This window comes from Sardina pilchardus, chromosome 24, assembly GCF_963854185.1.
Source record: "Sardina pilchardus chromosome 24, fSarPil1.1, whole genome shotgun sequence".
NCBI classification, from domain to species: Eukaryota; Metazoa; Chordata; class Actinopteri; order Clupeiformes; family Clupeidae; genus Sardina; species Sardina pilchardus.
In genome coordinates, this window is record NC_085017.1 from 11,956,337 (window position 1) to 11,970,530 (window position 14,194).

At 42.5% G+C, this 14,194-nt stretch overlaps 1 protein-coding gene across 1 annotated transcript in view; it reads right to left on the minus strand.

The window, feature by feature from the left end:
* cratb (carnitine O-acetyltransferase b) overlaps positions 1-6,266 on the minus strand; it is a 17,699-nt gene extending 11,433 nt beyond the window's left edge. Inside the window, exons 1-5 of the mRNA XM_062529793.1 lie at positions 5,844-6,266; positions 5,251-5,463; positions 2,897-3,015; positions 1,747-1,800; positions 553-718 (exon numbers count right to left, since the gene is read on the minus strand). Coding sequence (XP_062385777.1) covers positions 553-718; positions 1,747-1,800; positions 2,897-3,015; positions 5,251-5,463; positions 5,844-5,885 — 594 coding nt within the window. The 5' untranslated portion in view covers positions 5,886-6,266. The remainder of the gene's footprint in view (positions 1-552; positions 719-1,746; positions 1,801-2,896; positions 3,016-5,250; positions 5,464-5,843) is intronic.
* Positions 6,267-14,194: the final 7,928 nt, after the last annotated feature.

Consider the following 14,194-nt stretch of genomic DNA (forward strand, 5'->3'; position numbering starts at 1 on the left):
AAAACATGTGATAGGGCTCTTGTATGTGTTTGTATTGTGTTTACAGCACTGTGCAAAAGTTTCAGCAATGTTGTTAAAGTAAGGATGATGTGAAAGTAAGGATGCTTTCACTGTTACTAACTGACTGACTGACTGACTGAATGCATTTCACTTATCATTAAACTACATACAAAATGTAAATCAAAATATATAAGCATGCTATTACCAGGGTTCCCACTCTCTCACAAGTCAAATGTGAAATTCCCTGTATTTCCCCAGACTTTCACAGACTGAAAAGCAGAATTTGCATGACCTTTACCTTAACCCCAAAAACAGTTTGCCTCTGTGCTGAGCAAATGAAAATATGCCACAGTATTGTGGGAAGCATGTGAATTAATTAATAAGAAATACGTGCATCCATGACCCACGGGAACCCTGCATTACGTTCCCATTAGAAGAATAAAATGATTTTGTTATGACAAATGTGACACTGCTGGACAGTCAAATAGCTCATTGATGGGTAAAGACATTCAAATGGTGTGTCTACTCTGCATGTGTGTGTGTCTCTGTCACCTGGTAGTTGCGGACCACGGTGATGTGTGTGGGGCCGCGGCGTGAGCGCCCGTAGTGGACCACCTGGTCATGGCTGGGGCCTGGGATCCGACAGGAGGAGAAGAGGCGCGGGAAGAGCTCCATGCACAGGGGGTGACCACGCATGTACTCCACCGGCAACCGACCACTGGGGAGGGAGGCAGCAGAGAGAGAGAGCAAGGGAACGGGTGGGGAGAGATGGAGAGAGAGAGAGAGGGAGAGAAAGGGGTGGGGAGAGATGGAGAGAGAGAGAGAGAGAAAGGGGTGGGGAGAGATGGAGAGAGAGAGAGAGAGAGAGAGAAAAAGGGGTGGGGAGAGATGGAGAGAGAGAGAGAGAGAGAGAGAGAAAGACAAAGGGAGGTAAGGTTTAACACTCCTCTATTAAACCAAATTACAACATTACAACAAACCTAAAAGATCCCCATGGACTACACTCTTGCACTAAAACAGTATAATAAACCAGAGAAAGAGAGATAGAGAGAGAGAGAAAGACAGATGGAGAGAGAGAGGTAGAGAGAGAAAGAGAGATGGGGTATGAGCAGGACAGAAAGAAACAGATAGAGGGGGAGGCCAATACCGTAATTTCCCGACTATTAGCCGCAGCTTATACATTGATTTTGTAACATTTCTTCCGATATGAGGTTAATACAGGGGGGCAGTTAATATGGTGTTAATATGGTTTTGTTTCTTTTAACTTGCATAAAACACTGTCCTGCGGCTTGTACACAACGCGGCTTATATGCGGAAATTACTGTAGTCAAATGACACAAGTGGAGGGCAATAAAACAGGATAAGAAAATCATGTTTCAGAGAGAGAAATGTGAAATGTAGGAGAAACAGAGAGATAAAGAGGGGTAGAGAGAGAGAGAGAGAAATGAGAGAGAGTGGGAATACAGGAATACAGAAAAAACAAATAACGATGATCAAATGAGGTCCCAACTTTAATGTGACTGGCCCTGGCAGGCCAGGGGGTTAAATATAGCAGAGAGAGAGCAGGCCCTCACAAACCAGCTCAATTTACTGAACTATATCAAAAGGAGGGAAAAGGTTAGTCCCCTGAAATAGCACCGCGGCAGAAGGGATTGTGATTCACACCAGCCTACTGGCTATACTTAGGATGAGGACCAGGCTCTCGTATGGTCAACTTTAACAGTCATTTGAAGAGGTGAAGCTCACCTGTCAATTTTGGCTTTGAAGTCCAACACCCCTGCAATCAGCCTGGAAGCAAACCTAAACGAGAGAGAGAGAGAGAGAGAGAGTGAGAAGTTTGAGTGAGTGAGTGAGAAAGAGAGAGAATTTAATTTTGTGTCTACATCAGATAACAAACTCAACTCATTATGAGCTGGTCAATATTAATATTTGAAGGTCATGGCTGCAGTTTGTAATTAATTGTTTTGCCTGGTATGAGGCCCATCGTTGTTTTCCAGAACATTCTTAGAAAAATAATTCACCTTGAAAATACATCAACAGTCAGTTTCCTATACATTCATGGAAACTACAGGGGACTATAGACCCTACAGTAAACGCTCCACGTCAGTGGAGATGGTCACTTTCAGTATGCACGCATGTATTTGTATAAGCACGTATAGGAAATCTTGTTTTTGATCAAAGTTAACAGTCATTAAGTTAGCACTATTCAGATAAGCCCAAGCCCCTGGTGGTTGGCCTCCTCCAATCCTCATTCCATGCATATAAGAGAGGTCACTATCGAGACCTTGATCATATTAGCGGATCACGTTTAACTTTCCTGGAACGCAGAGTCCATTCAGCTGCAGACCATGAACTGTTACAGAAACGTGGGTCAGTTAAGGATTCGGCCATATGTTGCCATTAGGCTCCAGTGGTATGACCTAAAATCCTAAAATACATATTGTGAGGTTTTTATTCCACATTGTTCCCTCTTTAGATACAGTAAAGCAAGTCTATGGACTTCACTACTTCAAGTGTCAAAACTGCAATTATGGCAGATCTCATGCAGGAAATGCAATATTTTGGACATAAAACTGAAACTACTTTACACTACATAATACTGTACTTTACCGCAGAAATGCAGTTTTTTGGATATGAAAATATTATTGCACTGTACTAGTATATACAGTATATGTATAACTGCAGTTATTTTTTGTAAGGGGTCTCAGTGAAAGGAAAACCAATTTTGTCGTGCATGAGTCCAGTAAGAGGTAACTTTGCTGAACTGCCCGGCCTTTATGCTCTTCACCACCACCACCACCACCATGTCCTCCCCTGTCTCCCAGTCACAGTATACACCACCACCAGCACCATGTCCTCCCCTGTCTCCCAGTCACAGTATACACTTTGCACTCACACAATCTGGCCTCTCCAGTCGGAGAAGTCCCGCCTGGGCAGCGAGATGGCCGGGTTGGAGTGCACGGGGAGTGGCTGCCGGTTCTCCAGGTAGGCCCAGTGCATCCACCAGTCTGATATCTGTGGAGGAGGTGAGCAGATTACAACACACTGCTGAGCCCCAGAGGGTCAACCACAAGAGCAGCCGATGGAGACGTAAGGATGGAAGAATAGATAGATATAGAGATAGATCTAGAGATAGATCTAGAGATAGATATAGAGATAGATATAGAGATAGATATAGAGATAGATCTAGAGATAGATATAAAGATAGATCTAGAGATAGATATAAAGATAGATCTAGAGATAGATCTAGAGATAGAGGAAAGCGATAGACAGATAGACAGAATACGTGGGGGGTTTACACAGCAGGCACTCGGGGGTGGTTTCACGGGGTCTTGGCCGTCTACGCATGTCTCTACTGCCGGGGGCCGCAGTGGAAATGTTAAAGACAATTTTCTAGAACTTCTAAGGGGCTGAAACTTGGTACTTCAGTACAGCCCCAAAAACTCTGCAGTGGTGTAAGATGTAAAGGAGGCGTGAACGATAAATAAGTTGAGGACGACAAGCACATTTTTTCAAACCCAGCAAGAGAGACGTTACAGCTGAATTAATTACAGGTTTGACTACATTAGCTTGAGTTGAGTTGAGGTACACTGAATGAACAAACTAAATGTCAACTAAATAAATACCTTAGGCTGTATAGGCTATACCTAATTAGAAATTCGATGGTACAGTATATTAATTTATCAAGCAATTACAAATGAAACCTACACGTATATAATGCATTTAATTTTTTAATTTTAAAACATTTAATTTGGAACAGCTATTCACAGAGGTATCTATTGACTTCAGTTCTCTCTATTTGAAGGTGTAAAATAGACTAGCTGTTGCAAAAATGTTGATGTTTAAAGCCAGCTGATATTTTTAGCCTTCAAGGTGGATAAGCTAATTTAGGTAGTAAGAATGTTTAGTTTGTAACTGAGACTGAACGCGTACGCAAAATGATACTACAGGATTTAGGAAAGGTGTATCAGTGTGGGGACAGGATTTGCTGCAGCTGCAACCCCATTTTAGTTTAACGTAATTAGTGTCGCCATCATGCACAAAGGCTGCACATGGCCAGGTCCTTCAGGTCCTAAGCAGTGGAGACAACGGCTGAAAGGGCTCCCCTTTTACCTGGGTACTGGGTAGTGGACCGACTACCAGTGATGGAAACTCGCTTACGGATGGAGGATAGACAGACAGACAGACAGACAGACAGACAGACAGACGAAACAGAAACTGAGGTAGCAAGAGGAATGTAGGAAATGAGGGAGAGAGGGGTGCTAAGTGATGGAGGCACGGGCGTCACTAGACTTTTCTCTATTTTCTATTATTCATTAGATCGGACTAGAGGCATGGGTCTAGTGACACTCCTGGATGGAGGAAAAAACAGAAGAGCAAAAGGAAGGTGACAGGTCTAGATTACGTGTGTGTGTATGCATGTGTGTGTGTGTGTGTGTGTGTGTGTGTGTGTGTGTGTGTGTGTGTGTGTGTGTGTGTGTGTGTGTGTGTGTCTGTGTCTGTGTCTGTGTCTGTGTCTGTGTCTGTGTCTGTGTCTGTGTGTCTGTGTGTGGAGGAATGAGTAAATTTGCAATGAATGTGTTGTGAGATGGACTTTATGTCAAGTGTTTATGTGTAGATGATGCACTTTACTAGAGTGGTTCTATTCATTTCATTGTATTCTAATGCATGACAATAAAGACATTCATTAATTCATTCATAAACAAAAATGTGCATAAAGTGCAATAAGTGTAGTCGGACAAAGGTGCCGTTAATTAATAGGCCCAGCTGGTAACAAAGGCCAATCAGGGTTGCCAGGTGGGGGCAGTATGAAAGGCCTGGGCATGGCGCCAGCCACATCGCACTTAAGTGGCAACCCACTGGTATCCTGATCCTCATGCTGACATGCAGTGACAAATGAAGCACTACCCTGGGCCCTGACACAGATCACTTCAGGCCATATTATGACAAACAGCACTACCCCTGACACAGATTACTGCAGGCCATATTATGACAAACATCACTAGACCCCTGGAGTGAACTAATAGACTGAATAGACTGCGATTCATGCTCCTTCTATGGTCCTATGGTGAGAAAATGTGCGTAGACACTTATTTGTTGACACAAGAAATGTGAACCACAAGAATGTAGTTACATGTTGTCACAGGAAGTGTGCATCTAAAGGTGGGTTGTTTGAGTAAACGTTAATGAAACAGGGAGTATGAGCTGCTATTTAGACAGTGAATGGAACACAAATTTAGATTTGCTCACCCAGTTCTGAGAGTTTCTGGCCCTATTCTCCAGTCCTTCCTGTAGTCTGAGACCAAGGCCTCTCTCTTTACCGAACTCCTTGACTATCTTCTGAGTGTGGGCCAACTCATCTGGGGGGAGTAGAGGCTCCAGTGCCCGCAGATACCCCTCCAGCGTCTGGGACAAGGGTGGCACCGGCTGGGGCGGCACGGAGTAGTAGCTCCTAAAGATGGCCTGACATGGACGAAGTTAGGTCAGAGTTTGACAGACTGGCAGTGCCAGTTCGAATGAACCATTGTCGCGGAAAACTTGGGATACTTTTAGCAAGCTTTTTGGATTCACTTTTTTGTTTCAGTTCCCTAATACGTGACCCCTGGCATAAGCAGGAGGGACAGTGACACATGCATGGACGCGATTAATAATTTCACTGACATATCAAAACTGACCAGTAGGCCTAAGCTAAGTCTTCGAGCATTTTTAAAAAGTTAAAAGCCAGCTGAAAACAATACAGTATTTCTCTAACTAGATTTTAACGTTAACATTATGCCTACTTGCTGGAGCTCGGGTGTTCGAAAAAGATAGTTTGATGTTGACCAGATAAAACATTCACTTACCCGCGAGATCCATACAGGTGGAACTTTCTTCAAAATCATCATGAGAAGCTACAAATAGCTTACGCTCCGATATCAAGATCAAAAACATAAATCGCTATTCTAACATCAGGTTACGTTGACCTTAGGTTTGAACTTTATCAACCAACAAACGCTGTAGTCGATGACACACTTGCTTGCTTACTTGCTAACTGTAAACACGAGTTCAGCTGGGCTTCCGTGATCGTAAAAGGTGCCTTTAAAATCTACTGCTACAGAACGCAGATTGTCTGACCATGGTTTCCAAACGTCCTGACATGATGACCACATCAGCAGAATAACGGGGTGTTGCCGAAGGGGTAAAGGCAATTTGGGAGATCGTGCGTTTTAGCACGGAGAAAGTACTTGGGCATAGCGCAACACGTGTGGAGTGTTTCCTTCGAAAAAGAACACGTAGCTGCTCTGTAGTATATTACCGTGTGCATCAGGTTTTCTAGACACATTTTCTGTAATCTAACGAACTTAAGCTACCACATAATGGGTACAAGTGCGATTTTTTTTATTATGCGCTCGACAGTATTGTATAAACTACATTGTTGTCCTACTTTCATACGTTATGGTGTTCACTGAATCTACTAATTTCAGTGAGGTGAGCATATCCAGAATTATTTGTCTAAATAATTAGGCTATAGTGAATTACACACAAACATTATATTTAAAGATTAATTAATTTCACGTAAATTAACCAAAATAACAAAATCAATCTCATGCCGTTTTATTACTTGATATCACGGTAATTGTGTTTTTAAGTAATACATTAGATTTCCACTAGGTGTCGTGCTGCACTTTAGGATGTCTATAGGCCTTCTGTATCTGAAGTTAGATTCACTCAGCTGAAAGAATGACACAGTTTGGTTCCAGTTGTCATAGGCTAGAGCTCATTCACAGTAGGCCTACATCTGAATCTCTCACAAAATATCAACACATGTCAATTCACAGTAGTTTATTTACACATATCTTTTGAAGCCAGCTTCTTCAACCACAATAAAAAACAAGAATTATCACATAGATGATGTACAAAGTATCCATCATGTAAGTGCACTGAAGTTCACTTCATCTCAGACATTTTCTACTCTCAACAACATGAATACATTTACAATCCCTGTCACAGAAACACCATTCCCTATAATTTCACTTTTGAAAATAATATCAATCCTCTCCACTAAAATACACATTTGTCCTTAAAAATAGACTCTGCTACAAAAAATAGGGAATCAATGAAACTTCTGTGCTGAGCAATGCATAGGAATGTTTATTATTGTAGTATTCAGTGAAAATATACAGAGTTGCGCTGTTCAGATTAGACTCATGGAAAATGCTTACTTTGAATTCATCCGCAGTTTTGAGCTGAACATCACAATGTAAGAACAAGCACATTCTTCAAGGTCTTCTAAAAAACAATGCTGATTAAAAACTGTGCAAGTTTTGCTGAATTTGCTGAAAAATTAAATTTCATAATGAAACTCTTTTCCCTAGCAGGCGCAATCTGCATAAAATTAGGTAGGTCTAGCAATGTATGAAGCATTCTGGAGACTGCTTCCAATCAAGAAATCCACCCTACTAATATTGTACCATTTCTTCATCATATATTGAACTTCAATTTATAAGTTCATAACAAACAAAAACCTAGACATGAACATAAAATATACAAATCAGACATACAGTATCAACACATAAAATGGAAAATACATGAGTACAGTATGATGAAAACCTTCAACATCTGACGCATCGGCATTCGGGATCTAGTTGATTTTGCAGAGGTCATGGATGTCTATCGTCTGCAGGACTCATCTGTTCAAGGAAACAAGGAAATGGAGATTAAAAATGATACTAAAAAACAAGAATGTATAAATGACAATAAACTCTACAGAATCTCAATCTAGAAATTATAGTGAAATGGATTTTACAATCCAACATGCATGTCACAGGGACATGCCTAGACTCCTAAACTACAAAGAGAAAACTACAGACACACAAAACCACACCAAAACACACATTACCTCTACATTCTGCAGTACTATCAGAAATCACAATAATGAATGCATTGTTATAAGCAACAGAGAGTTAGTAGAATTCAAACATTGTAAAACAGAATTATCACAATTTCCAAAAAGATAAAGTGCTGGCCAAAGAAAGGTGGGCTTCCCCAAGCAATGCCTTGGTATAGTGTGTATTACTGCCGATAGAATATGCAGTAGAAGCCACATTAGCCAAATGTGTTAGGAAATGCATCTCATAAAAGCATTACAGTGCTACGACTCAGGAAATGATTGACTGGGATTTTGAGCATTTGTCTTTTTCCACATGGTCGTACCACAGTGATGGTTTTGGGAGATGCAGCGGTACTTTGGGGTTAACTGTAACCATTTTTGAGGCCGTTTAAACGCACCAAATCAACAGACCACCTGGGGCCCGTTGCACAAAAGCAGAATTAAGACATCCGGGATAAGTTACTGAGCCGCGATCACTGAATCCTAAACAAGAGCATACCGGCTGAATTGGTTGCACAAAGACCAATCCAGGATAAGCAGACACGGATTCATCAAGCCAGGTGTAAGTTATTCGGTGTATGCGCGTTCTCGTTTCTCCCCCAATAACTCGCGGTTGGAATAAAAAAGACGCGAAAAATAGCGTCTTGCACACAAAGTGAACAACCGCTTTTGATATAGACTAACAACGAGGTAAAGTTTTACTTTTTTGGATGGGGGTTCATGATTATTTCTGTTACATAGCGGGAGTAGGTGTGGCAGATCAACTGAATGCAAATTTACGTATGCACCCACGTGTGAGAGCTTCCTTGTCTCGGCACGCAACGTCATTAAGGAAGCGCTTTTCCACCGCAATGCACAAAGTATCTTAATTTGTCTTAAAAGCCGAATTAGTTGAAAACACCTTCGAAAAATGTCCCCTCCACTTCCAATCAACTACCAGCCTACAGCAGCCTATTCATCAAACATCTGTCAAAAAAGAAGCAAACAACGAGTAGGCTATGTTATTAATTATAAGGCCACCATAATTTAAATGACATCATGGTATTAGGCAGACATTCTGCTGTGTTTTGCGAGTAAATGCATGTAGCAAATAATATATAAATGGAATCTACAGCTCTTTAAAAAAAATCACGTGGAGGTCTCATTTGAATGACAGCTAGCTGAACCAATCAGATAATGTAATTACCATTAGAATCAACTTATCTTGGATGTTAGCCTGGTCAGGAGCAGGCTAGCTCCACAGAATAAATCGCCATGGTAACTTATACCATAACATATCCTGCTGCCCCCTATCCCGCTTTTGTGCAACTGGATCACGGATAAATTGAGCCAGGATAACCAAGATATCCCGGGTTAATCCCTTATCCTAGTTTTGTGCAATAGGCCCCTGTTCACCATTCACCATTCAAATCAATAGGCCACCTGTGCACCATTCAACAGCCTCAGAAAATGGTTACAGTTAACCCCAAAGTGCCGATGCAGCTAATACCTTTTAGCAGCTGATTTAACAACAAGCAATGGTTTGTTATGATTTGTTATTGTTTGTGTTTACATTTAGCTTATTTGTTTACTAAAGTGAGGGTGGCACTGACCCACTCTCAGCAATCGGCCCACTCCGGAGCCCACATTCCTGTTGATCCCTCCTCCTCCTCCTCCTCTCTCCTCCTCCTCCTCCTCCTCTTCCTCCTCCTGACCCTTCCCCCGCTCCTCCCGCCCCGGGGGGGGCCCCAGCAGAGGGGAGGGGGGGAAGGAGACCAGCATGGAGTTCTCAGACGGGTACTCACACACTCGCTCCAGCTGGGCCTCGTCGAAACACACCTTCACCTGAGAGAGAAAGAGACAGAGAGAGACGGAGAGAGAGAGATGGAGAGACAGAGATAGAGAGAGGGGAGAAGGAAATGAAGAAATACAGAGAGAAGAAAAGAAATACAGAAAGAAAGAAAGAAAGAAAGAAAGAGAGAAAGAAAGAAAGAAAGAAAGAGAGTGCCTGTTAATAACACAACACGTGACATGATGCTACGTGACAACCAGTCGGCCCAGGTCCAAATCCCGAACCTTCCATTGAGAGTGTGTGTTGCTTTGGATACAGTCGGCCCAGGTCCAAATCCCGACCCTTCCATTGAGAGTGTGTGTTGCTTTGGATAAAAGTGTCTGTGAAAAACCCGTCACTTTCCTTTACTTCACTTCACGTCGTCACCATGGGAGGGCCTGTCACTCACCACACGGTAACTGAGTGCTGCTGCAGTCACACTGGGGGATAAGCATGACGGAGAGGCCCAAACGCAGACACAGGTGCTCAATGCACAGAGGCGGAAGCATGGCAGTAAGACTGGCTTGACAACTATAATTCAGTGACCTGTGACTCGACATAGTGAACTGTGGCTGTTGTTGTGTGTTGCGGCACTTGGCAAAAGCAGCAGTGGTGACCCTGCGATGTGACATCCTCTAAGAACAGCTGCATTTCATGGTTGAAGCTTTTAAAACATTAGTTTTAGTCTAAAACATTTAAAATTGACTTGGAAATAACAACAGAATGTGAGTAAATTACTTTGACGTAGTGTTTAAATAACGCCTATGCCCTGTGTTGCCCAGATACAGTATCTACTGAAGTTAGCATGCAAACCAGATAGTGCCTGCCGAGCTCTTTGGTAAAATCTCTGTGTATGGCACGGTATCAAGCAAGATGCAAGTCAATGGCAGAGCACCCCTTGGCTGTGTTCCAGATTCTTCCAGCCTATAGAACGCCACATAGCGTTTTAAGCACTTTGTTATGCAGAACTGAACAGAATTAGCAGTTCTTCGGTTACATAAACAACCATTGGAACTAGATATACTTAAATCCACGTGCTTAACGACATACAGTGCCTATAGAAAGTTATCATACCCTTTTGAAATAGTTACTTTTTTTGTCTTACAGCCTGAAATCAAAACCCATTTTAAAAAAAAATCTTTTCCAGTTTTATTTACAAATGTAGCTGTACAACATCAAAATAATGAAAAAAAAGTAAACAGTTCTGAAAATTAATAAAAAATTAAAAACTAGAATAACAGGGTTGGAAAAGTCATCATACCCCTGACTTAATACTTTGTAAAGCTTCCTTTTGCTTTCATTACAGCCATCAATCTGTTTGGATATGTCTCTATTATAGCTTTGCACACCTAGATAGGGGAATATTTGCCCAATTTTCCGTGCAGAAATGTTAAAATTTAGTCAAATTCTGTAGGGAATGGCGATGGACTGCTCTCTTCAAGTCAATCCACATATTTTCTATAGGATTTAAGTCAGGGCTCTGACTTTGCCACTCAAGGATATTCACCATCCTATCCTTAAGCCACTGCTTTGTTCTTTTGGCAGTATGTTTAGGATTTTTGTCGTGTTGGAAGGCGAATGACCTCCCCATCCTCAGCTGTTTAGGAGAGGGACGCAGGTTTTCCTCAAGAATTTTGGTGTACTTGGCAGCATCCATTTTCCCTTCTATCCTGACCAATTGCCCAGTCCCCGCTGAAGAGAAACATCCCCAAAACATAATGTTGCCCCCACCATGCTTCAAAGTAGGTATGGTGTGTTTTGGGTGTGTTTGGGTGTGTATACTGTGTTTGGTTAGCGCCTGGAGCTCAGTCCAAAAACTTCAATCTTAGTCTCCAAAAAGTTTGATCTTAGTCTCATCTGACCATATAAGCTTTTTCCACATGGTAGCAGAATATTCCAGATGTGTTTTTGCACTGAACTCCAAGTGCAATGTTTGGCGAAAACCAACACAGTACACCACCCAAAACACACCATACCTAGTGTGAAGCATGGTGGGGGCAACATTATGTTGTGGGGATGTTTCTTTTCAGCGGGAACTGGGCAATTGGTCAGGATAGAAGGGAAAATGGATGCTGCCAAGTACACACACATTCTTAAGGAAAACCTGCGTCCCTCTCCTAGACAGCTGAGGATGGGGAGGTCATTCGCCTTCCAACACGACAATAATCCTAAACATACTGCCAAAAGAACAAAGCAGTGGCTTAAGGATAGGATGGTGAATATCCTTGAGTGGCAAAGTCAGAGCCCTGACTTAAATCCTATAGAAAATATGTGGATTGACTTGAAGAGAGCAGTCCATCGCCATTCCCTACAGAATTTGACTAAAGTTTAACATTTCTGTATGGAAAATTGGGCAAATATTCCCCTATCTAGGTGTGCAAAGCTATAATAGAGACATATCCAAACAGATTGATGGCTGTAATGAAAGCAAAAGGAAGCTTTACAAAGTATTAAGTCAGGGGTATGATTACTTTTCCAACCCTGTTATTCTAGTTTTTAATTTTTTATTAATTTTCAGAACTGTTTACTTTTTTTTCATTATTTTGATGTTGTACAGCTAAATTTGTTAATAAAACTGGAAAAGACTTTTTTTTTAAATGGGTTTTGATTTCAGGCTGTAAGACAAAAAAAGTAACTATTTCAAAAGGGTATGATGACTTTCTATAGGCACTGTATATCGCATCGTTAGAAATAGCCATCGTGAATATGAATGCAGTGCTTCATGTTCGTGTCAGAATAACACCATGGGCCGAATTATCTCAAGTTAACACCACACCCTTCTACTTCTATTACTTCTCAACAACACTTTCACACACAAGCCTGCACACATGAATGCACCAGTAAAATGCAACTGTCAATAGTCCCCAAGCAGCACATATATACAATTATGGTATATGTTTGTTGCATGTGTTTACCATGAAAAGAAAATATTTTAAATAAAAGCAGTCCTTGCAAACACAGAGTTCAGGGTGAGGCGCTGTGGCCCAAGTGGCTGCAGTGTCCGTACCACAGGCACCGAGGTTTGACCTGCGCTCATGTCCCCATCCCACCCCATCTCTGGCACACTTCACTTCCCTATCTGAAGAAAGGCAAAAGAGCTCAAACATTGATGGACAAGGTCCTATGGAATATGCAACAGCATGATCTCACAAAGCACCTGTTGATTGCCAAATATAAACACCGCATCGATCAATCTCATGTCTCCCATGAGAGTCACAATGCCACATTCTGACATAAACAATTGATTTTGAACGTGTTGATTTTGATTCTGCTTGACATGCAGGCCAATGTGATCCCGTGGGACATGGATAAAGGGGCTTGAGTGACTGAGCAGATCATACTGTTATGATACTATTTTACAAGCTGTAGGTCACCTTGCAAATATTACTGCGATGTCTCGTCTCCTGCATGTTATGATAGTAGACCTGTTTATCTCCTTATTTTGTGTCTGGTAGTGCTGACTATTTGGTGCTGACACCTTGTTGCATCACCCCCCAGGAACAATAAAGACTTTCCAATCCAATCCAACCCAAAGGGACCCCCCCACCACCCTCCTCACCCCCCCAAAATGGCGAGCATGTAACTGTCTGAGTGGACACCGGTCTGCAGCTCTGCCCCCCGTGGTGTGAGAGAGGCCGGCCGGGCGGGCGGTCGCTTGGAGATAAGACACAGCGGGCTAATCCTGGTGGCTGCCCCGATTAACCCGGGACGACACAGCAGGGGAGCGGGATGGCAAGTGCAGCAGACCGAGAAAAAAGATCAGGAAGACTAAAGCGGCGCATCGCAGAACAGGAAGAAGAGCGGATGGGAGCCAAGGAAGGAGAAGAAACGACAAAGACAACATTGTGTGAAGGAACAGGGGGATGGACGAAAGACTTCTGCATCAGGGAAACTATCAAAATAACATATATACTGTAGTCATAATGTATATCTGAGAACTATGAAAAGAAGATGTGAAAATCTTAACTCTTAACTGTTATGACACCGAAGTCAACTCCTCGTAAGGGGACAGAGCCTTGAGGGATAGACAAGAGAGATTGAGGGGGAGACAGAGAGAGAAAGTGAGAGAGAAAGTAGGAGCGAGAGAGAGAGGTGACCTCGCCAAGGGTGAGCGGAGAAGATCACACGCCCCCCCCCCCCCCCCCGCTGTCAGCTTAGGGAGCCGACTCGACTTCTGACGTCAAATGATCTCAAGAGCGCAAACTTGCACGGCGAGCGCTTACACGGACAGACGCTTAAGACATCACACAGGACAGACAGAGGACAGGTGAACCATGCGTCGCTTGCGTCCGGCACAATGCCCCATGGCCCATGGCCCATGGCTAGTTTTTCTCTAAAAACTCATGACCTTCAAGGTTCTTCCCCCCTCAAAACTTAATTAGTGCTCAAGGTGTTAAGTGGGTTTCCTTTCAGTGAGAGGACTGATCCAGTTAAGAGATTTGCCCGTTATGTCAAGTCTGGCCTTGTGTCCACTGTGCCCACTACGGACAAAAACAATTGTGATGATTGACAAG